Genomic DNA, 27565 nt, shown 5'->3' with positions numbered 1-27565 from the left:
GATAAAGGAAGGGAATGACATAGATGGAGAATAAAACAGTAACTCCTGAACAAATTGAGTCCATTTAGTTCAATTTGTACAGTCCATTAGTCAAAATAACAATGAGGATTTGGGTCCCAGAGATACGAAGAAGGTAAAGCAATGGCCAAAGACAAATCAAATAGGAGCCAATACAAGGGAGGGGGAAAAAAGAGGACAGAGGTGTTAATTATATGATCATCACAAAACAAAACAGATGCATTGCACTTACAGTGAGCACTGTGACGGGAATCATAATGCCCCCTAACAACTGATAGGAAATGGTGTCATCTTTAAGGGGGTACTTGATCGAATCATCGCTACAGAAAAAGCCCCGGAGGAAAGGTTTGTGTCGCGATGTGAGTATCGCAAACGGGAGTCCGGCTAGCAGGGAAGCAACAAGAGAAACACAAAGAAAATACAGGTTATGGTAAAGAGCACGAGGCCACACACACACACACACACACACTAGGCAGTGCTTATTGACATGATGACGAAGCAACAATGCTGTTTATGAACACACATGATGAACTGAGGAAGAACCTGGGATGCAAAAGACAAAAGACCAACGTCAGAGATTTACCAGTAAGACTCCCTAATCGGGAGATAAGCGACCGTTGGTCGCTTATCTCCATAAATAGGCCAAAAAGTAGTTTGTGCAAAATCGTCCTGATGGTGGCGCTAGATGGGACAGATGCGTTGTGATTACATGACTGTAGAGATACTGTGTACTGGTGTGCATGATTTTAGGGCAAAATCTGTAGGAGCAGGGTGACTGTAGAGATACTGTGTAGTGGTTTGTGGTGGTCATTTGGTCATTTTTGCACATTTGGTAATTTTTTACACCTGGGGGTCCCCCAGGGACCTGGGGGTCCCCGAAACTCCGGGGGTCCTTGGAGGTTGTAGTTTGGCAGGCAAGGAGTGTGTGTGCAAAATCTGGCATGGATCGGGGCAACGGTTGCAGAGATATGAGCAGGGCAAAAGTGTGACGTGTGACGTGTGACAGAGGGAGTGACGGAGGGAGTGACGGAGGGACAGCCGGTGGAGGTTTGGATAGTGTGCAAGTAACTGCGACCTACGGTCGCAATTAAAGCTGCCATCCATAACTTTTTTCATTGTCTAAAATGTCATTGTGACCAATGTGTACTGTTACTGTATGGTACAGTGTGTGCAAGCACGGTCAATCAGTGACGTCTCGATTAGGGCCAGATCAAGTCAAACCATGACTAGTCAGATCTGGCCTAGAATATCACCTGATTTCAACCAACATAAATCCTGCCCACGAAAACGGACGTCCTGTATTAATCAGAGCGGGTCCGATCGAGGCCAGATAAATATCCTAACTAGTCAGATATGTCCCAGAATATAACCTTATATGCTCATATTTCAACTAACATTACAAACATTAACAATAATCCTGTCAAACAAAAAAGTCCATATGACGTCAAGATCATCCCCATATGGGCTGTGATATCTGGCCTAGTTCTGAATGTCACCGGAGGACGTTATCATGATGTCATTTGTCTTGCAGGGTCCCCATAAAGGTCTAAATAAAATGTAATTTATCGTCTGCCCAAACAGCCTTTTTGTATTGGCTCAGCAAGTTGCCACTTGTGCGAGGGACCCATGTCAGTTCAGAGCCTGGGACATTGGACATGAACGTTGCGGATAGCAGCTTTAAAACGTGGGTCAAGGAGAACTAGCCAGGAAACAGGAAAGTTGTGGCGTCAGGCGGGTCCTTCCTGGCTTTCAGGAACAGGAGGAATGAGAGGTTAACATCAGTACGGTTAGTGATAGCATGACAACACACATTTAGACATGGGCCTGCCAGAAGTGGGTGTTATCTGTTATGTGTAGCTGAGAAAGCTCAAAATCCCAAACGTGACAAAACTCACACAAAGACAGGCAAAAAAGGTTTTTTACAGTACATCCCACGGCTCTTGAGTTCTAATGCTTTTATTTTACTCTCTGGCAGGGCAATTTCATGAAGGCCATGGCCGCCGTTGCCCCTCAAACCAATGGCATGACCTGAGGCCATGCCCCAGCTGACTGCACCAATTTCTACTCTGTTTCTGTCTTGTCAATATGTAGAACGTAGACACCGGTGTCTCTTTCTTGTCATGTAGACAGTAGACACCAGTGTCTTTTGTTGAGATTCTGAAACTCCCCTTAAGGGCCCCCACAGTCAGGCCGAACTCCTAAGCAATGTTGTGGCATTTGAGGAATTTATGACTGACGAGGAACAGCCCATTTTCTGTGAGCCTACTGTATACCTATCAATAAAGGCAGAAAGACCCCAAAAAATGTTTTTTTTTAAAGAGTACAGAAAGTAAAAGTACCTCAGAATTGCACAGTACTAGTAGACTCCACCGTTGTCCAGTATCAAGGACTTTATCTAGGCCAGTGTGGTTCTACCATGGTGTTTTACTAACAGAGCCACACTGTGCTCCAGCTGTCAGTCATTCTGTACCTGTATCTGGGTGTCTGCTAGGCTCTCATGTCACACACACACACTTTCTGCTCTTTAACAGCCCTTACTTTCTCCAGTGGTGGAAAAGGTACTCAAATATGCTATTCAAAGGGATATTCCACTTTTGGTCATTTTATCGTCTACTTACTCAGGCTTTTGAACACCCTGGACGTGAACAGATGCTTCATTCAATATGTAGATATTTGATATTCATTTTTTCAGATACTCCCCATCCGGGGCCCATTCCTATACAAACCCATTGTAACTTCAAACTCCATTTTAACCATGATAGATTCATCAAAAACACCCATTCTTAGTTCTGGTGACTCATACTACCCTCCTAATACGTGAGCTTTTTGGAGCGGTGAAAACGCTCCCAATAGACAGGTATATCCGTGGGTATGTGGGTGGGTGGCTGGGTGGCTGGGTGGCTGGCTGGGTGGCTGGCTGGCTGGCCGTGTCCGTAGTCTGGCAATACCTTGAGTGGCCACACACAACACTGGCAATACCTTGAGTGGCCACACACAACACACTAGTTAAAGGAGGGGCGCTGTTTTGTGCAGGCCAGGCACACTCACCTCAGCACTCACTCACATGTGCAAGGAACACACACACACACACACACACACACACACACACACACTACGCACGCACGCACACACAAACGCGCGCGCGCACGCACACACACACACACACACACACACACACACACACACACACACACACACACACACACACACACACACACTACACAAACGCACGCGCGCACGCACACACACACACACACACACACACACACACACACACACACACACACACACACACACACACACACACACACACACACACACACACACACACACACACACACACACACTACACAAACGCATGCACACACGGCCCGCCCCCCACACTCTCACACACACACTACACAAACGCACGCACCCCCCCCCCCCCACACACACACACACACACACTACGCACGCACTCACACACACACACACACACACACACACACACACACACACACACACTACACTACACTACACAAACGCACGCCCCCCCCCCCCCCCCCCCCCCCCCCCCACACACACACACACACACACACACTACACAAACGCATGCACACACGGCCCACCCCCCACACTCACTCCAAAAACAAGCAACACACACACAGAGGGGAGAAGCCACGGTTGCCAGATTCTGTGAGTGAAACAAGCAAACAGGTCTATGAAAACGAGCCCAAAGGTTTCACCACTTGACCTATATTACATTCGCTATTTTCTAAAAGCATGTTGAAAGCAAGCCACATAAGCAACTATACTTCAGAAACAAGCCCAAATAAAAGCAATTCGCAACTAGAGACTTTACAGGAAAAGAAGACCAAAGTCACTTATAATGAGCAAACCTGGCAACATTGTTGACATTCCTCAGTAACGACACAGTGTTATCTTAAAGTCAACAAACACCACTGGGACCAAGCAAGCATCGACAACTCATCTTCATTATTCACTCATACACAACCACATGCAGGAGGACATTTGGACAAGGACCTTTCTCTGCAGCTACCAGAACAAAAAACTTTTTGTTTTTTACTTTTGTGCGTAAAAGCACAAAAGTATTGATATCAAAATGTACTTAAAGTACCAAAAGTAAAAGTACTCATTGTGAATGTCCCATTTCAAGTGTATACAAATATTTTTAATGGCAAATCTACAAGCTCACAATGTGAGCTATTTAAATGGCCAAATATATATAGGCTACAGCTGAAGTGGTTAATGTATGATTTGTATAAATCAAAATCTACAAACTAACTAATAACTATCAAGTTTTGTAATGAATGTAGTGGAGTAAAGTTCGGATCCGAGATTTAGTGGAGTAAAAGTATCAGTTGGGAATTACTGGTCTTTATTTTATCTTATTTTATTAATGTAGGTCCTATTTCATTTTGCATACACTTTGCACTGTTCTATGTCTGCATATACTGCACATATTAAAGGGTTAGGGTTAACACAAGTTAAATGCTACACTTTATGAAAAATTACATTGACTCGTTGATTTTTTGTGTGACTCATAAAATGTCCCTGGGACCCATCTGAAAGACCCCTCTTGAGTCCCGGGACTCATTACATTAAAAAGCTAGCAACATCACTGTGTTATAGATCTAGGACAGAATTCATAGATTTAGAACACATAGAATCAAAAACATAGACCTGGAACTGCTCAAATTCACCGCTCCACTTCGAACCGAGGTTTGATTTTTTTATAACGTTTTTAATTTATTTTCAAAATACTTTATATTCCTATAAATGAAAAGGGTTATCGAAAAAACACGGCCAGCTCACGTATTAGGAGGGTGGTATGAGTCACCAGATAGAAAATGGTTAAAATGGAGTTTGAAGTTACAATGGGTGCCGCCCTGGATGGGGAGTGTCTGATAAAATGAATATCAAATATCTAAATACTGAACGAAGCAAATTAAAATGTGTCCAGGGTGTTCACAAAAGCCTGAGTAGATGATAAAATCACCTTGGAATATCCCTTTAAATCAAACTAATGTAAAAACACTCTGTTGTAAGTAAAAGTCCGGAATTCAGAATGTACTTGAGTAAAAGTACAAAGGTATTGGCATCAAAATGTACTTATTATGCAGAATGTCCCATTTCAACTTTTCAAATGTATAAAGATATTTTGAAAATAGCAGATCCACAAGCTCACAATGTGACACATCACAATGCATTGTGAGCTTGTAGATTGGCTATTTTCAAACGGCCGAAATGTATATAGGGTTGAAGTGGCTAATGTTTTGTAATAATAACCAACCCACAAAGTAACTAGTAACTTAAGTTTTCAAATAAATGTAGTGGAGTAAAAGTGACATAATTGTATCCAAGATGTAGGCTAGTGAGTAAAAGAACAAGTATTGGAAATTGGAAATATTCAAGTAAAGCACATATTATTCGTCAACATTGTACTTAAGCACAGTACTTTAGTAAATGCACTCTTTCTTCATCTCTCTCCCCCAGAGTTTACTGTGTGTGACCGTTGCTCTTCCATTTGATAAACTGACACACTTTATACTTCATCCCATTAAGACCTGAGGCCCACTCTACAAATCATCAGTACCGGTATATCAGTGGTTCACAAACTGTATTTGGCCGCCATCCCCCATCTCGAAAACCACCAGAAGAAAAGGATCTGAGTTAAAAATGCTTGCTTGGCTTTAAAATGATATATATATTCAAACTCAAAGAAGGACGATTTTCAAAAATAACAGATCTACAGCTCATGATGTGATCATGCGCTTATATATCTGCTATTTTTAATAGCCAACCAATGTTCTCTCTCTCTCTCTATGTATATATGTATATGTTACAGTATGTTTGGGTAACTCAGGACGGTAAGAGTAAGAGCGCTTGTTTTGTCGTTCACCACACACTAATCACCACCAGATGGCGACGACAGCCCATAGACAGCCATTCACTAGTGCAGGCGCTGACGTCACTCGTTTGCGACTCTCTTTCTTTATTTACTAGCCTAGCTGGGCGGTGTTTAGCCATTAGCTTAGCCATTAGCTTACTATGAGCGTTTATCGTGGGCTTGCCCAGGCCTTACGGCCTGGGCATAAATATAACGATTGCATTCACCACGGCTTCGTAACTCGCGCGGCGCTCCGCCGCGCGGCCCTGGCCCGCTCTTCGCGGCCACTCGCGCCTGCGGCGCTCGGGGGCGAAGAGCAGGACCAAGGTCCGCTGGCCTTCGCGCCGCTTGCAATGTCGTGGACAATCGAGCGGCTCCGCCTGGAGGACGTTGTTGTGGGCGACCGCTTGTTCCGCCCCGTGCGGCACCACGAGTGCTCCGTTTCTCGACCGTCCTATTTCTCTAACAAACCGTGACATATATATATATATATACAGTATATATATATACATATACATAGCTAAAATCTATTTTGGGCATGTCTTTATAGGCCGTAAAGACTTTAAATGTTTATGTTTTGTGTATGTTTGAGCAATGTATCACATAAACTTTAAGTCCCCCTCTAAACAACTGCACTTCCTGTTCTCTAAGCAAACCATTGACGGTTGTGGTTTGCTATCATACATGGTGTAACCATGGCAACCAGGCAGTTGGACTATGACAATTCTAACCGCAGGCAATGCAAAGTGAAGTCCTCCATATTAACTTATGTTCAAATCCATAACGCTACAGCTAGAATCATACCTCACTTTTAGTTAAAAACGAGCCCTCAAAATGCACATTATTTGCCAAGAATATCCTATACTAGTGCCTTTTGACTGTGGGGAATCAATGTATAGCATTAGAAGTTGACAATGGAAAATGGTGGATATGGCCATAACCCTACAACAACCTTGACACAAGGGCTTAACCCATTTAGAACGGGTACACATTATTGTGTATCATTATTCTATGCTTTAACTATTGAAAAATAGCAGATATAGATAGATAGATCTGCTATTTTTGAAAAATCGTGAAAATTTGAATTTTACCCGATTCTGTGTCTTTTGAATCCTTCTAAGGTTTTTGGAAAAAACTATGTTTCTATGTCAGCAATCTTGCTAGCCATTGTCAAAGAAAAGGTCCTTTTCACTTAAATGGAGCTCAGTTAGTGTGTTCTTGAGAGACTACTATGTCAGTGGTTCTCAAACTTTTTCATGTGAAGGAGCCCCAAAATTATATGTATTTGGCCACAGACCCCCCATCTCAAAATATTTAGTTCCAGGGACCCCCGCAGAAGCAAAATTTGAGAAGCAAAATTTGAGTTACAGACGTTCGCTTTGAAAATACATAATATATTCAAAGATTTGCACACATTTTCCCGACCTTTTTCAAAATAGCAGATCTACAAGCTCGCAGCGCGGCACTTGGTGCCGCGCTGTGAGCTTGTATATCTGCTATTTTTCCACTGGTTAAAGCATTCAATAATTCTAGGCCTAAACTACACACACGTTGGCTGAACTCTTGTACTCAACATTAGCCAGAAACAGACACGCACACACAATAATGCAATGTGTGCCAGCAGCACACATCTGTCCCCAGTTTACCATAATTTTATGCTTTAACTATTAAAAAAATAGCAGATATACAAGCTCACAGCACAACAACGAGTGCAGCCCTGCGAGCTTGTAGATCTGCTAGTGAAAGCTTGTGCAAGTCTTTGAATATTTCTGACCCGATTCTATAATAAATGTCTTCTAAATCCTTCTACTAAATCAGTGGTTCTCAAACTTTTTCATGTCAAGGACCCCCAAAATTACATGTATTTTGGCCGCGGACCCCCATCTCAAAATATGTTGTTCAGGGACCCCCCCGAAGCAAATATTTGAGTTACAAATGTTTGATTTTAAAAATATATATTCAAAGATTTGGAAAATAATTCACGATTTTCCAAAAATAGCAGTTCTACAAGCTCGCAGCATTTTTCAATCAGTGATAGGAAAAAAAAAATAATGTAATGTATGAGAGAACAATGGGCCAAACAAGCATCTTGACCACAGCAGCTTTATAATGAGCCAAAACTTCCGCAATCCCAACAGTTTATTAAACTTATTTTGAGTGCAGGCCGCGGATGTTCCTTTGATGTTCATGATGATAATAATCTCTTGAGCCCCGCCTAGCCCTTTGAAGTATTTGTGATATTACAAGCATTTATTATGGCCATAGAGTTAGGATTATGGCCAGCAAACGTGGTACTTCCTCATTTGGTAAGTGAAAGTGTAAATTCCCTCACTGGGAGTGCAATGTCATGCATAATAAATCATTCATTACAAAGGTGTTTTCCACTGTTGGCCTATTATTTCATTTGAAGCCGTAGCTGAGAGGGTAGAGAATAGGAATAGGAATGTCATGGGTTCGTCTCCCCCCAGTCTACTCCACAGACCACAGCATGTGTCCAAGTGTCCCTGAGCTAGCCATTCAACCCATGACTCTGAGGCCCATTCTACAAATGTCTTCTAAATTTGTCTCTCTAATGTTTTCTTTTATGTTGCTGTATCAGTGGTTCTCAAATGATTTCATGTCAAGGACCACACAAAATGATATGTATTTGCCTGCGGAAAAGTTCACAGGTTTTTCAAAAATAGCTTTCAGCACGGCACAAAGTGACGCGCCATGAGCTTGTATATGTGCTATCTTGAATAGCCAAAGTATAAAATAATAGTTAAAGTGGTTAAAATCTCAACACAGATGCTTTCACAGACTCACAGTTGTAATGGGTTAACCACTAACTCAAAGTGCTTCCTGGGCTGTTGGGGATTTGTAAATGCAGAGGACAAATTCTAATCGAATGAAGGTGAAAATCTACTGGAGACCACTCTCTATTATTGATCTATGATCCAACGTTTATGGAGCCAAAGAAATGTGATGATGATGAGTCAGCTAAAAAAATGGACAGATGAGAACAAATGATTTGGTTTTTAAGTGGACATCTTCCCTTTGCACATCTATGCATTTCGTACATTAACCAAAAACATCTCGGTGGAACTCCTCAGGCAATCATGTCATCCGAGTCATTTAATGAACGCCAACACTACGACAGAGCGAGGACAGCTGCTTTGGGCAGTTATTATCAGACATCTCTGGCTAGACCTGGGCCTGCTGACCCATTGTAACGATGTCGTTACATGCAGCTGTCTGGTCGATGAAGATAGCAGCCAGCTGTCTTCTGCATGTCTGGTCAGAACGTTTGATAACGATCATCTGAGGAATGTTGTCGTTTCTGCCACTGCTCTGTGACCTTTTTCCATTACGTACTACAGTCACTGCTGTGTGGCAAACACATGTGAACCTTCCTCGATTGTCCTGCAGGCGACCTGGCGTTTGCCAACGAGTCTGTGTGGCCTTAAGCTAGATGCAGAATAGACCAAAATTTAGAGTGAAAATCTTTAACTCAAATCTTTGCTTCTGGGGGTCCCTGGAACAAAATATTTTGCGATAAGGGTCCATCCGTGGAACAAATTTTTTTGAGATTGGGGTCCGCGGCCAAATACATATTTTGGGGGTCCTTAACCACTGATAGGCACATTCTACAAATGTCTAAATCCTAACAGTTTTCTGAAAAAAAAAAAAAAAAATGTTGCTATATCAGTGGTTCTCAAACTTTGTCATGTCAAGGACCCCCAAAATGATATGTATTTGGCCGAGGACCCCCATCTCAAAATATTTTGTTCCAGGGACCCCCAGAAGCAAAGATTTGAGTTAAAAATGTTCACTCTAGATTCGGGTCATGGAATGTCTATTCTGCATCAAGCTTAGAGGCACAGACTCGTTGGGAAACGCGCGGTCGCGACCTGCACGCTGGTCTACTTACGCAGCTAATGGGCAGGCTGAAGCCCACGGTGTAAAGCACGGTGGAGGTGACCGTGCTGTGGTGGAAAGGGTACTTGATGCTCTCGTCGTTACAGTAAAAGCCCCTCTGGTAGGGGCGGATCTTAGCCAGGTTAAAGGCTGCCAGAGGCAGACCCCCTGTGGAGGGAGAGGTCATGAGGGGTTAAAGGAGGGAGTCAAAGGTGGGGGGACAAATTGACAATTACAATTTATAGGCATTTAGCAGACGCTCTTAATACAGAGCGACTTACAATAAGCAAGGTGATACATCAATATCAATACATCAAATACACAGCATAGTAATCCAAAAAGAACATACTCCGATATCTCTGGTTCACATTGGCACATTTCCTGGGGCAATCTGCCCAGATCATGCATGTCATGCATGTCTTCTTCTTTTTTAGTTTTTTACTCTCAGAAAAGCATCTGCAATGTAGTGCATTTGAAACTACATTGCAGTGCACATCATGGGGTGATCACTGCTTGCCTCCTGTGAATTGTTTTATTTTAATTGTTGTTTTTATTTTGTTGCTGAGTGAGGTCAGCAGACAAAGTGACAAGAGTGAGATGAAAAAACCTGAATGAAATGTGCCAATGTCAACCAGAGACATCAGGGTAGGTAGACCAAATACCTATTCAATAAAAATAAAAACGCCATAAGAACCAGAGAGAACAGATAAAAATGCTATCTAAAAACATGTATGGTCATTGAGTGTGGGCAAGTGCTATGTTAAGTGCTATGGGTGGAGTCTGAAGAGGTGAGTCTTCAGACCACGGCAGAAGCTAGGGAGCGAGTCTGCCGTTCTAAGTGCTACAGGGAGTTTATTCCACAGTTTGGGGGTCAAAGGTCCCCAATAACTTGGGGATCAAAGGTCAAAACAACAAAGCACAGAATAACAGCTTCCCAACGGCCTGGAGTAACATAGACTTCAATTCTGTACAATCAAAAATCACAAAAAATATAAATACTTGAGTGTTATATTTTGATACGACATATTTATGGCATTCTTGTTACAGTATTGTTTCATCACAGACTAAAATTAGAGAAGCATCAGCAGTGGCGTTTGCAGGAATTAGATTCAAGGTAGGTGAAATGCCACCCCCCCCCCCCCCCCCCCCCCCCCCTCCCTCAGGTACAGGTGACGGCCCAAACCCCCCTCCTCTGCTGCTCCATGAAAACAAAAGGAGAAATTTTCATTTCTGTGAGCGAGTGTCACTCTATTGAATGGATATGGTGATGACTGGCATGCCTTCTCATGAATGGACAAGGAACTGGACAAGCAACTTTCATTGTCAAGTTGGTGATTTCTAGTTTGTTTGTTTTTTTCAGTCAGTGTTTTGGTAATTTAGGCTAGATCAGATCACACGAGGTATAGGCGGCGGCCTACTCCGCCTACCACTGAACACGCGTCTGAGCATCAATGCTTTTTTCCCCCAGCCAGGTCAAGGGTGATCTTTATACAAAACATCACTGAGGTCAGCTGTTACTGCTTTGCATTATCATCTATGAGTGACTCTATGACATCATCATTATCTGTTTGTGACACAGTGAAATCTGGGTAAGGAGTTCACACAGTAAAATCCACTGTGTTATGTAACTAAAATAGACCCTGTCGGGTCCATCTGACACTGAGAATACATTGAGCGGTCCTTCGCTGGGTGGAAGAGTGCAGAGTGCAGTGATGTTACTGTAGGTACCGCCTATGGAAAAACATCATAAAGATAGCAAATCACGCTAAGTGGTTTTGACAGTCCAAAGTCTGAGCGTAATGCTTCTGTCTTATGCCTGGTTGGCTAGCCTCATTTACCCCTTTGTTATCACTGCATGCAAAGCATGATGGGAAAGGACCGCAGCAGCAGTCCATTCATGTTGTGGTGTGAAACTCCTAGCAGGACATCAACAATGAACTGAAGACCACTTCCCTATGGAAGCTGAGCTGTCAACAGCCCTCAGCACGCTTGTGTTCATAGAAAACAGGATATTAAACACATTGGCACACACGACAACACGTGTGTGCGTGTCTGTCTGTATGTCTTTCTGTGTGTTAATGTGGTGCGTGTGTGCGGCACACAGCATCAATAGGGGTACAGTAGCTAAGGTTGTCTACGGCGGTGGTTTTCAACCATTTCAGGCAGTGACCCCCACAATAATCATATTTCAACTGTGGACCACCCAGCCTGAGTTGAGGCATTCAATTTTGTTTGACTCTGTTGCGAGGTGTTGTGAGCTTGTAAATCTGCTATTTTCGCACATTTTCTTTCTTATATTATTTGACCAATTTTTATTGCAACCGTCAGGTCGCATTTACTACCAAAACCTCCACCGGCTGTCTGTCAGTCAGTCAGTCTGTCAGTCTGTCCGTCGTGTCACACTTTTCCCCAACTCATATCTCCGCCACCGTTGCCCCAATCCATGCCAAACTTTGCACACACACTCCTTGCCTGCCAATCCACAACCTCCACCCCACCAGGGACCCCCGGAGCTCCAGGGACCCCCAGGGACCCCCTTCTGCCACCACCAAAAGGTCCAAAAATGACCAAATGACCACCCAAACGGGGCTGTTCACGGGGAATTCCCAGGGACCACCGACTCCTGGTGCTCCAGCATGGATGCCCCTAGTGGAGGACCCCCGCCACTGCAGCGCACATAAGATGCTGTAACTTGGGCTAGGAGCGACCGGGAGAGCCGGGGCCGGTACCCACGCGTCCGCCTCGGCGGCGCCAAGAGAGCCGTCAACATGAATCTGTCCCATATAGCGCCACCATCAGGCCCATTTTTTCAAACACATTTTTGGACACTGCTCCTACAGATTTTGCCCTAAAATCACGCAAATCGGTACACAGTATGTCTACACTCAACATGGATCTGTCCCATATAGCGCCACCATCAGGCCGGCTGTTTACTTTTGATGCAGTAATGGCCTTTTTCTTTTCTCTCTATCTTTCGTTTTTTGAGGTATTACAAATAGTCTTAAAAGTCCTAAATGGTCACTTCACTGTCATCTGGGGAACCCCCTAAAATCCCCCCTGGGGGTCCCAACCCACAGGGTGAGAACCAAAGGTCTAGGGCAGAGCAGAAGTACGGCTCTGTCTCTGTCAGAGGAAACTGACTATAATGAATGATGCTCTGAACAGAAGTAGGTCTACTTCATCATCATCAGTCATCTGAACACAGCATGAGATGGCCAATAGTTATTATTAACTCATTATTATTAACAGGCTCTACAGATGGAACCACAATGACCCTTACGTGTCCATACGTGGTTCCAGGCGCACTGTCTCAAGAGTTAAATTAGTAGTTTTAGTGTGGTGAAGACAGCTGTAGCTTTATGAGTCACCGTCTCTCCATCATGCATAATAAGATTAAAACAATCTCAGACTAAAACCCCGGAGACAATGCATAGCCTGTGTGTCTGAGAATAGACAGAGATGATTACAAAAGCAAGGGATGCATTTAAAATGCAGTAATTCATATGTTGAAATCATATATGCAAAGGCTTGTGTAGATCCTGTGTACATGTGTAGATCTACCAGCTGTGTCATTACACTGAACTTAAGTTTAAGTTTAAGTTTAAGTTTAACTTTATTTCGGTCATTGTTTACATTTAAAACAACATTCCATTTGTAAAAACAAAACAGAAAAGCAAAACATTTCACATAATAAAAACAGAAACAGTTAAAACAAAACAGAAAAACAAAGCAGCACACGACTGCTGGACCGAAAAGGAGAAGGCTGAAGCTAAAGCTTATAATGCCTACCCTTCTAATTAATTATTTAACAAAACTATTGCAAAATATAATATAATAATATAAACAAAGCAAAAAATATGTATATGACATTTAAATAATTACATTATTAACAATCTCAGGTTGTGGCCTGTAATTATCAAATTTTATTCTTTTTTGTTTTTTTTTATTTTATTATTCATTTGTGCAGTTTATTATTCTATATATTACTGTATTTTTGTATCATATTACTTTTGTATATTCTCTTGAATTTATATATGGAGCTACATGTTTTTAATTCATTTTCACAGCTATTCCATTTATGGATTGCTTTAGCGGATACACAATGCTTTTTGATATTTGTTCTGGACTTTGTTACCTTTAGCATATTCTTTCCCCTCAAGCAATACTGGCTCTCCTTGGCTTCAAACAGCCGCTGAATGCAGGGTGGGAGTTGACCATTTTGTGCCTTGTATGCAACCAGCACAGTTTTTAAATCAACTAGATCTTCAAATTTTAGAGTATTTAATTTAATAAAGAGTGTATTTGTTGATTCATAATAGTCTGTTTTAGTTACTATTCTTATTGCTCTCTTCTGTAACTTCTAGCTCTATGGTTAAGTATTTATTTTGTACCTAACCTTAACTATAAATAGTGTCATATCTTGATAATGACTTGACAATAAGTGGTTATGACTGCTGAGCGACACCAAACAGAGATGTTTTTAGACTAATTAACAGGCATGTAGTTACAAGAATCGTGTAGTTACATGAGTCATGTGGGCTGGGTGAGCGACAGCGCACGTTTATGGTTTTCAAAAAGTTGCCTGCAGTGTAATAAACTCAGTTGTCCCATTCTTTCTGAGTATGGTGACAGCTGGTAACAGTTGTTCAAGTCCAGGCACAGCTCTGAACTCATGCAAATGAACATGAACAAAATGCACAATTTTCAAATGTAACATAAGAAACTAGAATCACTCCCTGAAATACATAAACATTGATCATTTAGTGTAAAAATAAACATAAAATATTTTAATTACTTGAGTATACCAGCCAGAAGTTGGTAATAATTTCACATTCTGTTATGTCCAATGTGATGGACTGATCAACTATATAGACAAACCAATTATTTTATAGCTAAACAGATACTGTGATGTATCAGAAGCTGCACCCCTGTAACTTCATTGATGAAAGAGCCATTTCACAGTAGTGTTAAATTATGATCAGAATAACTAGTATAACAAGTTATACTGCTAGCAGGTAGAATAGTCATTTTCTATCCCAACACAAAAGTCGACTTTATTTGTCATTTTAGTTGTAGTTGTTATATTGTGCACCTTTAACTAGACAACATTAGTCTGTAATATATATTATATCCCTATATTTACATGTAAGCCTACCATTTAATAATAATAATGTATATTTAACATTTATATTTACTTAATTACATTTAGACTTATTATTACCAGGCTATTATCTTGTCTGGATTTTTCTTTTTTAATATGTAAAAAGGTGACATTTGGAAATTGTATTGCACTTTCATATATAAAAAAAACACAAGGTAAATTAGGACCATAGTACGCCTCAGAATACAATATGCCCAGGGGCAGGCATTCTAAAATCAATAGAAACCAACTATAAGGGTTGGTTTATTGGGCAATAAACCAGTAGGTCTAAAGTATCAGGGAATAACAAAAAGGCGCAGTTGTATTTATGAAAAGGCTAAGGCATACATGGGGCTGTATTTTATGACATAACATGATCAGTCGCACATTAAAATACGTGCAAAGCGAACACTAAAAAGCAGCCCAAGAACACGTTTTGCATTCAATATTTACATAATAATCCATGGCCTGGCTGTATAGCCTGGTCCACCACTCCCTTCCACGTGACCCGCAACACAATAATGTCCATGCAATGCAATGACAGCTGAAGAAAAGGCTCTCTCTGTTTCTCAAGAAGCATTTCAATAATACATACCTAGAATCAGACACACCACGTCCAGGACAACAAACGTGATCCCTTTCGCCTCGAACATGTTTGCGGTGTTTTCTGCAGTCTCTTGTCCTTTAATATACGGTCCGATCTCCTATAATAATACACAATTATAATCCAATAAGGTGCTCCTCCTTCTTGTATGCGTCAAAGACCGATACGAGCGAAAACAAATGAATAACAACAGGCTATTGTCTGAACCGGACCAGGGCAGTGTCCTCTTCATAAAGAGCTGTGGTCTATCTATCTATCCTCGGGACAATAAGGTTAAGAAGCGCCCAGTAGAGAATAAAACACCGTTATTTTTTTGACAGCGAAACGCGGAGCGGAGGAGGCTGACGATGACTCGGCCGGTGGTGGAGATGTGATCATGATCGTCGCAGAGAAACACCAACAACAGGCCCCTTGAGGAGGACCGCGGACCCCCGGCGTGCTGCTGCTGCTGGTCCGGTGGTCTCAAGAGGAGATGAAGTGTCCCGACGAGTCGCCAGGCTTCGACCACCAGCTCTCATGGTTCGATCATCATGCCCTTATTTAGCTCCTCCCAAGTGTAGCCTACTTTACTTTCACCCGACGATGACTAATAGTTAAAGGGCTGATTTATACGTACGTATCGAAAATATACGACCTACAAGCTCACAGCGAGCGCTCCTGCTGCCCCGCGACGCCTTTTTGTGACTGTGCGCTTGTTGTAGATCGGCTATTTTTTGCGGGCGCTTACCCAATAAGCTCCTCCTCCTTCTGTTCATAGTACTCAGATCCGGTCTAGAAGACGAGCCCACCTACTACTGTATCCGGTCATTTCCACGACGAATCCATGGGACGAATCCTATGGACGAATCCCACTTATGCACTGTCCGTTTCCGTATCCGGTCTATAGAGCCAGACCGGATCAACAGGTTGCAGGGTGAATTGATACCATACCAGTCTAGTAGGTCAAACCCTGGTCACGCTAGGATTTTACTGTACCGGTGCCTGGGGCGGACAAAAAGGACGCATTTAATGCAGGTCGAAACTGTTTAGTTACTTCACTGCTTATTCATATCAAATTGCGTTATAAGTAAGAATAAACATTTTCTCATATAGCATATGCTTTGAATGAATACAAAAATCAGCCTGGAAATTAAAATGACATAAAGGCCAGAGGCCCCGAGCCCGAGCCTCCATCATAGTCAAATGAATAATGTAAGGAGAAGGACTTGTATGTTTTGTATTGTTTGTATATAATAATATTATATATTATTTTTATTTATTTGTGTTAATAGTTTTATTGAGTGTTTTTCATATGTATAACATTTGTTAGAGAAAAAATATCATTGTTGCAGGTAGGCTACATTCTTTTATGTATATTTCTGACTTCATGTAATTTGGTCAAATAAAAAACATTTGAAACAAATCAATCATTTTCTTTTTTTGTTTTTCTTTACATATCTACTGCATAGTAGTACTGTGTTCTATTTGTCTGTCATTCAATGTTATATGAGATACTTTAATGGTTTCCAGTGGAAAAAAAGCTTAGTCTTTTCATGGATCTCCTTTTAGTAGACCTTGTACCAGTGAACTGTACCGTCATGAAACTGTACCTTTTCCTATGCAAACTTCTAATTAAGTCTTCAATCAATCAATCAAAGAGAGGGAGCAATATTTTTTTATGAACAGCACCCCCTGGAGGAAAATAGGGGAGGGTCATGCTATTTTAATTTCAGTCCTAGGGAGGGTCTGCTGATTTCACTTTGAATTCAAGGGAGGGTCATGCAATTTTTCAAAAGAAAACGATGGCTCCACTTATGCAACCATTGCCAACAGCCTTCTGCTTCATTTAATGACAAACCCTGGGTGCCATCCCTAGAAATGCCCCACAGTCACTGCAGTTGGTGAATGAGACTTAAACAGAAAACATAAAAGACTAGAAACCCCCCAAAATGTTAAGATAATAGAATACGTCACAATGTGCTAAAATAAGTTTTATTCTGTTTATTCAAGTGAAGAATAAACCAAAAGACATCAAACACAGACATACTTACATAAAAAAGAAGAAAGAAACTGTAAATGGCTAACAATAACTAATATTACTTAAAAGTGCCTCCTTTTTTCCATTTTGGTCGTCAAACAAAAGTATTGTTCCGTTGATTTGCCTCTACTGGAATGAATGAAGTGCTGGAATGAGACATCAAGTCAGCTTAATCATTTAACATTAACCTTAATTAAACGAATGCCCTATTTTATAGTTTGTCGTCTGACAGTGTTTTGCAAAAGTTGCGAAAACAGCCAATCAGTGTTTCTCAAAGTGGATTTCAGGGACTCTGTGGCCATGTGGGTTCCTTTATGGGGGTCTAAATTGACCCTTCTACCACTTTTTGTGGTCACATGTTCAGATACTGGATTCTGATTGGCTTAAAAACAGTGGTAAATCAGTCAACAATCTTGAGTTGGCTCATGGACCCCGCCCCCGCCCACTGTTGTGTTGCAGTTGTAACATTGCAAGTTACAACTGTGTTTTCTTTCATTTATATGGTAGAAGTGGTAGAAAAGCAATTTACCATTCGAGGGTTGTGGGTTGTTGGCTGATTTACCACTGTTTCAGGGTTGTGGCACGAGGCAAAACCCACTCCCTCTCATGGTAAATGGCTTACTTACAAGTCTGTAACTTTGACAGTGTACAAATGGAACCAAATGGACAGGTCCATTCTGTCAAAGTTAAGGGTAGACCTTCAAATTTCGAAGTTTGAGAACCACTGTATAGCTCACGACGCATCGCAATAGTCTGTCTTTGGTTTTAATAAACCAATGAAAAGTATTAAAAGGAGCTTTTGACTAAACATGGATCTATTGGGACCTTTTCCATTTCCTGAAAAGTAAAGGATTTTAACATACAAGGTTTTCCACCTGACTTAACAGTGATAATATAACATACTAATCTTTGTTGTAAGGTGAAAAGGAAGGTTAGAATTAAGGGCAACTATTCTTAACAACAAGGAGAAAAGTTTGAATACACTTTATATCACATTTACCGTATTTGTCTCTGTAGCAATGTAAATGTAATATTCAAACAAACTTTCTCTCAACTTTCCCTCTGTTTTATTGTGTGTGTGTGTGTGTGTGTGTGTGTGTGTGTGTGTGTGTGTGTGTGTGTGTGCGTGCGTGCGTGCGTGCGTGCGTGCGTGCGTGCGTGCGTGCGTGCGTGCGTGCATGCATGCATGCAGTATAAATGCAGTATAAAAGTCGGGACTTAATATGGCTCATTCTGACATGTTAACCAAGTCATCGTCAATATAACCTCAGTAAATAATCGTCATAAATATCAAATCTTCTAAGCACTCATTATGTCATTCACGTGTCAATAACTTATTGCCAATAACCAGTAGTTGAATAATAAACTAGAAAATAATAATACAATTTAACTAATCATAATAAACCCATAATAATGTTCCTCTTAATGATTTGTAGTCAGTTTGTGTGGAGAGAAATCAGAAATGCCAACAATCTCCGCAGATTGTTATGTCTAAATAACAATCTAGTTGAATAGAATAGGGTCACGGAGCACATATTATAATACTGCACAGGTAAGGTATCACATAACGTAGTTTTACGTTCTTTATAACAGTGGTCCTCAACCTTTTCAGGCCGTGACCCCCAAAATAATCACATTTTAACTGGGAACCCCTCCACCCTGATGAGCAATAAGAGTTGAGGCATTACATTTTGTATAAAACGGTTCTGTTGTGAAAATAGCAGCTCTACATAGATCTGCTATTTTCACAATTTCTGCCTCTAATATTTGACAAGTTTAATTTGTCATTTAAGTATTTAGGTATTAAAATGTCCTCAAATTGTCACTTGAAAAATGTGCAGATACCAAATATGCACTTAAATTGTATGCTGGTTCGTTAACTTTTGAGTGAGAAAACAATGTTGCACATTAAGTTAATCATCTGGGGACCCCACAAAATAATTTGGGGGCCCCCCTGGGGGTCCCGACCCACAGGTTGGGAACCACTGCTTTATAAAATGTCAAATTATTGCACATGACCTCTGAAAACAACAACAACAACATAAAGATCCATTACAGGCTTGTAAGGAAGTCCTTCATTTTAATCACCAGCACATACTCTATCGCTCCACTAGGTGGAGCCGACAGCCTGCAGAATATACTGTAAATGTACTGTAGTAGGCCGGCCAAAAGTTTGTCAAGGCATTCTGAAGTGAAGATATCCAGACACACAAGGCACATCATTTAAGAAAATAAAAATGTGAGGAGCTTTGAGTCTTTCTTTTGACAATTCACTGATATATTTTATTGTTCTGCTGCATAGTGTTTCCAAGAAGAAATTGTCTCTCTCCTATGCTTGTTTTGTTCGAGTATGTACAGTAAAAACACATGGACAAGCACTCTACGAATGGCTCATCACGGTTCAGTAATAAAACAATATGCTGATCCAGGAGCTCTCAATGTGAACAAAACCATGTCTGTCTCCTCAAGAGTGGGTATGGCAAGCTCTTGACAAAATGAAAAGTCTAAATCTAATGAAGAGCTCTCATCCAATCACTGGTATTTTAAATGACAACTTTATTTTTTTTTTTTACAACAAGGGTTCATATTTTAGATTATAATTAGAGAAAAGAAAAGGTGAGTGTTCAAATTCTTTCATTTACTGCTTTCTATCATTTTAGCATGTTTAGTCATCCAGATTTCAGTGGGTTTGGGCATGCGTACAAGTGGCTAAATATGTCTTTTTAGACCCAATAAGCCAGTGATTTCTTTATTACTATTTTCTGTAACACCCCATAAGTCACATCTGCCCATAAAAAAGACATATTTAGCCACTTGTACGCATGCCCCCAACCACTGAAATCAAAATCATGAAAATCTTTAAAACGATAGAAAGGAGTAAATGAAAACATTTTAAAGGCCCTTTTCCACTGGCAGCGATAACGATGACGATAACGATTTAAAAAAGTGCGCTCTGCGCGAGCGGCTGTTAATGGCGCCTCTTCACATTGATGTCCGATAACTTTATCGGACATCAATGTGAAAGCATAATTATCGCTGTGATATTTTATCACTATCGTCATCGTTATCGCTGCCGGTGGAAAAGGGCCTTAACACTCATCTTTTATTTTCTTTAATTACAATCTAAAATATGAACCATTGTTGTAAAAAAACAAAGTTGTCCTTTAATACGAGTATGGACGATTCATCGGCCATCACGAGGCTGATGACTTCACGTTGCCATCATGTCTTTTTGGGGCTTGGGTTTTGTTGTTTCTGTTTGTGAAGATGGGCCTCGATCTCGTGTCTGAAGAACAGCATTCCCAGCTGGCCGTGGGAGGCCTCATTCATGGCCTTGGACTGCATGCACATGCGGTACTGCTCCGGAGGGAGCTCGTCGGCGCAGCGCTTCTCGTGCCACAGGTGGAACAGGCCTCTCGACGGCGCGCGGACCACCAGCAGGTTGCTATGGAGATATTTCCTGTAAAGATGGACGTCTTCACCGCCCCAGCCTTTGATGTCCACGTCAAATCCTCCTGCAGACAAGAGTAATACGGTTTAAATCCTGGTGAGAGAAAAAGGTGAACGACTTGCTGCAAGAATATACCGAACCATATGATTTTTGATGACCTTGAAGATAGATTTTTTATAACCGACTACATCGCTTAAGGCCCATTCCTACTGGGCGTGATAAAGATAAAAAAATATATATCGTTCTCAATTGAAGTGGATGGCAGTATCCACAGTTCCACACCACAACGATAAAGACAACGATAGCCGTAAACGATATCGTTTGGATCACTTACCGCGCTATCACGTCATGACGTCAGATATAGTTATCTTTACCGCGGCCAGTGGGAATGGGCCACTTGTCTGACAAGTCACGCAAGAATAGAAAAAAAAAGACATGATCTACAAGCTCTCAACACATCGCACACAATAGTGACGGTGCTGTGGTAGATCATTATTTTTCAAAATCGATTATTTTTATTTTTTCATTTACTGTTGCACCCTCAGCTAATTCTATGACGAATTCCAATCACAACATGTTTTCTCTCTGCACCGCATGCTTGGCTAATGGCTATGTCAGAAAACAGGAATGATTAGATAAGCATGGTGTAGCTGGACATGTTTTAACCTGTGTTCTCAAAGCAGTCAACATCAGTTCCACTCCATCTAGTGTGTTTACCCCTTTAGTCTGGAAGTCATGTTTTATTGCTTTTATTTAATGCTTTATCTACAGTTGGTGTAGACTACTGTTGCTCCTGAACCCACAAGACAGGGCAAGCACAGGCTGAGAATATGTTAGAATGTCTACACATACAGTATCGTTTCGCCACTGTTGGGCAGAAAGCTTGTATGGCCAAGTTTCAAATTTGTACGTTTTTTTCGTAAAGTAAAGCCCTGCTTCATCATACAAGACTGTCACACAACTAGTGAAAATAGCCGATTGGCGTTGTGTACTTGTAGATCGGCTATTTTCACTAGCTTAAATCATTTTTAAAATGATAAATACAAAACGATCGGTTTTGGACATACAAGGTTACAACGATCTGTTGCTGCTCTATCCTACTATCCCTATCCTACTCTCCCAGTATAAAATCTGACAATAAACGGACTAACCCTGTCCGTCTGGTTGTCCTCATCCATGTTCTCCTCAGTGGGTGCATTTTTGTGAACTCTTAACTCAATTAAGACACTGCTGTGGGCTGGAAATGCCCTCATTCATTGCTCTTCTCAGTACGTTGACCAAGAGATCTCAAATTGGACACAGCCGTCGTTGACCATTGGCATATGCAGGGAGTGAGAAGCCGCGTTTCTTCCCAAATGTATTTATTTATCAGCATCTCTGTGAACTCTCACTCTGTTAAGACTGCAGCAGGTGACTCATGGGAGGCGCACACACACACACACACACACACACACACACACACACACACACACACACACACACACACACACACACACACACACACACACACACACCGGGTGCATAGCGTTGTTCTGACGTCCCATTAGTCCGACGGTATCTAACCCTAACCTTAACCTCAGTAAAACTATTCCTAACCCTAACCCTAACCCTATCCAACCTTATTTCCATCCTCTATAGCAGTGGTTCTCAACCTGTGGGTCGGGACCCCCAGGGGGGTCCCCACATTATTTTGGGGGGTCCCCAGAACATTGTTTTCTCACTCAACAGTAAACAAACCTACATAAAGTTTAAGTGTATAGAGGGTATCTGCACATTTCTAAAGTGACAATTTAAGGACTTCTTAATACTTCTAAATTAACAAATTAAACATTGGCCAAATTGTCAAAACTAGAGACAGAAATTGTGAAAATAGCCGATCTACATGCTGACAACGCCTCGCAACGCGAGGCGTTGTGAGCATGTAGATCTGCTATTTTCACAATATAACCGTGTTTTACAAAATGTAATGCCTCAAATCTTAGTGCTCGTCAGGGTGGGGGGTCCACCGTTACAATATGATTATTTTGGGGGTCGCGGCCTGAAAAGGTTGAGGACCACTGCTCTATAGTTTGAACATTTCCTCTTACCAGTAGCACACGCACGCGTACCCACACATACACGCATGCACGCACACACCACTGCTGTTTTTAGCTTTATTTCCATCCTCTATAGTTTGATTATTTCCTCTTACAGTATCTGAAAGTGGAAGTTGCAAGTATAGTCCTGTACTGTAGAAGCAGATTGCATTGTCAAGTCAGGCCATATAAGTATTCACAGCCACTCAGTGGCAGTGGAGTACACCAGCAGAGAGAGCAGATCTACAAGCTCTACGAGTTTCTGAAACCTGAAACTGAAATCTTGAAAAATGATGAATAATTTTGAAATCCAAAAAGAACTACTGATTTAGAAGGCAGTTGTAGAATGGGCCTCAGGTCTCAATGGGTTAACTCTTTTTACAGCGTAGATTGGGGTCCCAGAGATGAAAATCAAACGAGGCTCCGTGGCCTCAAACTGAAATAAAAAATCACACCCGTGTGAAGTGGAGCTGTGTGTGTGTGTGTGTGTGTGTGTGTGTGTGTGTGTGTGTGTGTGTGTGTGTGTGTGTGTGTGTGTGGATCATGTGTACCGATTTTTGTGACATTTGAAGAAAATATGTAGGAAAAGGAGCAAAAAGTGTGTTTTGGAGAAAATTCAAGATGGCGGAAAATCTATCATGGCGCAAATGGGCGTGGCCTATATGGGGAGATGCGTCATGACCCAAGGAATCCAGGGAAAAAATATTTTTAATTTTCCGACCTACGGTTCAAGAGTTACAGGCCAAAACGTAAAGTGGGGTGTTATGGCGCCACCATGCGGCCAAATGACACAATTTTTTTTTATTTAATCCTTGAAATCATTATGAACCTCCTCTCCAAGTCTTGAAACTCTAGCCCCTATGGTTTGCGAGAGACAAATAATTGAATGTGAGTTTTTGCGATTCCCATTATAAGTCAATGGGGATAATTAATTCACTAATAAATTAATATCAATTAAACTATTGAACCTTTCTCTTAGCAAGTTACTAGCCCACGATTCCCGAGTAAGCCGGTCGATTTGACATATGGCGCGAGTGTGTGGTGGCAAAACTGTGGGACTAGTAGCGTGCCGAAGTTTAGGAAGTTCAGGCTACATACACACAGACACACACACAGACAGACAGACCCACACAGCCACGTATAGGGAGCCTGTGCTTCACACAGCTCCAAAAAGGTTGAGAATCACAAGACTGGTATAGTTATAATTCACCTATGTTGATGAAGTCCGTTTTGTATTGGCAGGTCATGCCAAAACCAAAGTCCCTCCAGAACCCTGTGTCTTTCTTAATCACCTGAGGGCAAAAAGAAGCGTTATTTTATTATCAAATCACAGACACTGGATTTCTATCCTTAGAGTAGAAATGTAAAAAGGAAAAGCTAGTATGAAATGTATATTCTCTCACAAGTTGCTGTTCCACGGGTGGGATGCGGTCGTGGTTTCCGTAGATTAGTGATGGGTTGTATTGGCTGAACAACACCGGGTAGAAAACCTTCTTACCTGAGAGACAGAGAGACACGGGGGTCAGACCACTGTGCTGTGTGCTGTGTGTGCTGTGTGCTGTGTGTGTGTGTTGTGCTGTGTGTGTGTGTGTGTGTGTGTGTGTGTGTGTGTGTGTGTGTGTGTGTGTGTGTGTGTGTGTGTGTGTGTGCGTGTGTGTGTGTGTATTAGTATATGCCAGTGTTGTGCACCGAAAATAGCAGATCTACAAGCTTGAAGGTCTGCTATGTTCGGAGTGTGACACACAATGGCACGCAACTAAGTATAACTCTAAGTATAAAACAATTGCATTTATCCTAAATTGTTCTCAGAAGTATATTCATACTCTCTCTCTCTTTCTGTGTGTGTGTTAAGGATGGGACTATTGTGACCAAAGAAATAGCGATTTGCGATATTACCGCGATAATCAAAATACCCCCAACATCCATTATCCTGTGGCGGAACATTTGCCAAAGTAGTAGCAGATCTACAAGCTCACGCAAAGAGATTTGGAAGAGAGTGGAAAAAAAGACTATCAAGTACGTTATTTCCAGGTCTGTTTTACCAATTGTAGAGGGTTTAAATGCCACCAGATATGCAACTTGGAGAATAAAAGGTGAATTGATCCCAGTGCATGACGGGACGATAAATGTAAATCTCCACGATATGATTATTGTGAGTGTTTCTTATCACGATAAACGATAATAATGATTATTGTCCCATCCCTAGTGTGTGTGTGTGTATGCGTGTGTATGCGTCTGCGTGCGTGGCCACACCAGGTTGTGCGTTGAGGCGACATGTGTTGAGGAAGTCTGCAGTGAAGTAGATGTCCACATCACAGAAGAACAGCAGAACGTTGGCTCCCTTCCACGCCCTGGCTCCCAGGTCTAGACCACGCCCCCGGGAAAACTCCTCGTCCAACTGGAGCAACGTGAAGTTCTTAAAGTTGACCTCCCTGAAGAAATAGAGGGAAAGAATTAATTTAAAAAACAGGGGGAAAAAAACAGCCCAACAGTGGTGGGCTTTTGGGCAGTAACCTGAAGCATGAGCTCAGTCTGTTGCTCTCCCCAGGTTGGCAGAGGGAGTGTAGCGCCCAGGATTAGATAAATGGCACTGGGTGAAAAATGGGTTGCAAAATCGTGGGATAAAAAATGTAAAAGAAAGTAACCTATCCCAGTGCCACCCAAGTGCGAATACGTATTTTTTTTATTATGAATTAAGTTGAAAGGCAGAAGGATTTAATTTGCTGATTGCTGATATTTTCCAATTTCTCATATTTTGATCTCAGTCTTTTTCAACCCTCCAAAGATGACTCATTTAGAGCGGTACATCGGCTGCATCATTATATCATATGTTCAAAACCGTTACTTTCCAGGAGTCAAGTTCAAAAACATCAAGCAGCAGCAGATCTACAAGCTCAAAATGCCATCGCTTTGCACCACGTTTCGAGCTTGCAGATCTGCTACTTTTGAGGCTTTTGTGTGACGCTGTAGTATGATCAAGTAGGGCGTTAATTTACGAAAGACTATGGAGACAACAACGATATATTATGCACCCGATATTCTTACTACAGTTGTAACATAAAGAACATCACACTGATGAATCAATAGAATCACTGATGGAGAGAGACATGGACACATAAAGCAAGCTGGCTTTTCTACTCAACTGTAATAACTAGGGTGACCATATTTTCAGCCACTCAAACCGGGACGCAAAACACTGTTGCCTAAAACTGGGACCCTAAAAGCAATGCTCACGTTACCGCGCACGCGCGACACGTGCCCATTCTCTAACGTTCGTGCACGCGCACACACGCACCGCAGGGTTGCAAACAGGCAGTGAGTGATTGACAAACAGGCTCAGTGTTGAATTCAGACACGCAATGAATTTGTTCATTTTTTCTGATTGGTTAGGTGAGCATGTTTTCATGAAAAGAACACGATAAATGGCTATAAAACCACTGAAAACAGCTACTATTATTTTAATTCTGGCGAAAACCGGGACAATTTTGTAGTGAATGTTGAAAACCGGGACATATTAGTGTTTTAGAGATATTTGTCGGGACACCGGGACACGTAGCTTGAAAACGGGACTGTCCCGGGTAAAACGGGACTGTCCCGGGTAAAACGGGACGTCTGGTCACCCTAGTAATAACTCAACTAATGCACTGCTGTCTGTGTCCACTCATGACAAATATACACGTGCGCATGCACACGTTCACACACGCACGCACGCACGCACGCACGCACGCACGCACACACACACACACACACACACACACACACACACACACACACACACACACACACACACACACACACACACACACACACACACACACACACACACACACACACACACACACACACACACAAACAAACAGAAAGAGAGACACTCCCACGTGCATCAAAGCCAGCAGTTACATCACACACACAAATTCACACAAAGGTAGAACTACTGGTTTCCCCTCACTGACCCTGAACTAAAAGGCATCAGGGGTCCTATTTCTGCTTCTCAACCTTTTTTACACCAAGTACCACCTCAGGACAATATCTGTCTCTCAAAGTACCACCAGAATAACTATGGGTAATTACATGAAGCCATGAGGAAGAGGTAACAAAATACATACATTATGTTTATAATGCCTGATTTATATTACACCACCAAACCAGACTGCTGTACTGTAGACCAGACTACTGTATACCAGACTACTAGATACAGTAAATTGTCGTTGCTGGTGGAAACCTTGTGAAAATAGCCGATCTACAAGCACACAACGCCTCTCACCGCGAGCTGTTAACGCCTCGCACCTCTCTATTTTCACTAGTTTTGTGCAACAGTCTTATATGACGAGGCAGGGCTTTACTTTACGAAAGAACGTGGACATTTGAAACTTGGAGATAACAAGGTTTCTGCTGGACAGAGATGGAATGTCATGTGAAAGTTTTCTCAGTTTCAAACACTTGTTGGCTGAATCCTCAATCAGACCTCAACAC

At 41.7% G+C, this 27565-nt stretch overlaps 2 protein-coding genes across 4 annotated transcripts in view; both read right to left on the bottom strand.

Moving 5' to 3' along the window:
• The window catches only part of plpp1a (phospholipid phosphatase 1a), a 247506-nt gene extending 231418 nt beyond the window's left edge, over positions 1-16088 (bottom strand). For 2 of the 3 annotated variants that reach the window (XR_013962748.1, XM_080742650.1), the window contains exons 1-2: positions 15541-16088; positions 9819-9973 (exon numbers count right to left, since the gene is read on the bottom strand). Coding sequence is in view for 2 of the 3 variants with exons in the window: in XM_080742650.1 (XP_080598776.1) it covers positions 9819-9973; positions 15541-15598 (213 nt within the window). In the remaining variant the exon portion in view is untranslated. Of the gene's footprint in view, positions 1-250; positions 403-9818; positions 9974-15540 lie in introns of all 3 variants that reach the window. The other variant, XM_080742651.1, reaches the window with a different exon arrangement.
• A 4680-nt stretch (positions 16089-20768) lies between these two features.
• The window catches only part of csgalnact1a (chondroitin sulfate N-acetylgalactosaminyltransferase 1a), a gene marked incomplete at its 5' end in the record, with an annotated part of 35596 nt that continues 28799 nt past the window's right edge, over positions 20769-27565 (bottom strand). Inside the window, 4 exons of the mRNA XM_080742981.1 lie at positions 20769-21081; positions 24303-24384; positions 24496-24590; positions 25346-25524. Of these exons, the coding sequence (XP_080599107.1) occupies positions 20789-21081; positions 24303-24384; positions 24496-24590; positions 25346-25524 (649 nt within the window). The 3' untranslated portion in view covers positions 20769-20788. The remainder of the gene's footprint in view (positions 21082-24302; positions 24385-24495; positions 24591-25345; positions 25525-27565) is intronic.

Source organism: Nannobrachium achirus (assembly GCF_963921795.1).
Source record: "Nannobrachium achirus genome assembly, chromosome: 15".
NCBI classification, from domain to species: domain Eukaryota; kingdom Metazoa; phylum Chordata; class Actinopteri; order Myctophiformes; family Myctophidae; genus Nannobrachium; species Nannobrachium achirus.
This window is presented reverse-complemented; position numbering and strand designations above follow the sequence as displayed.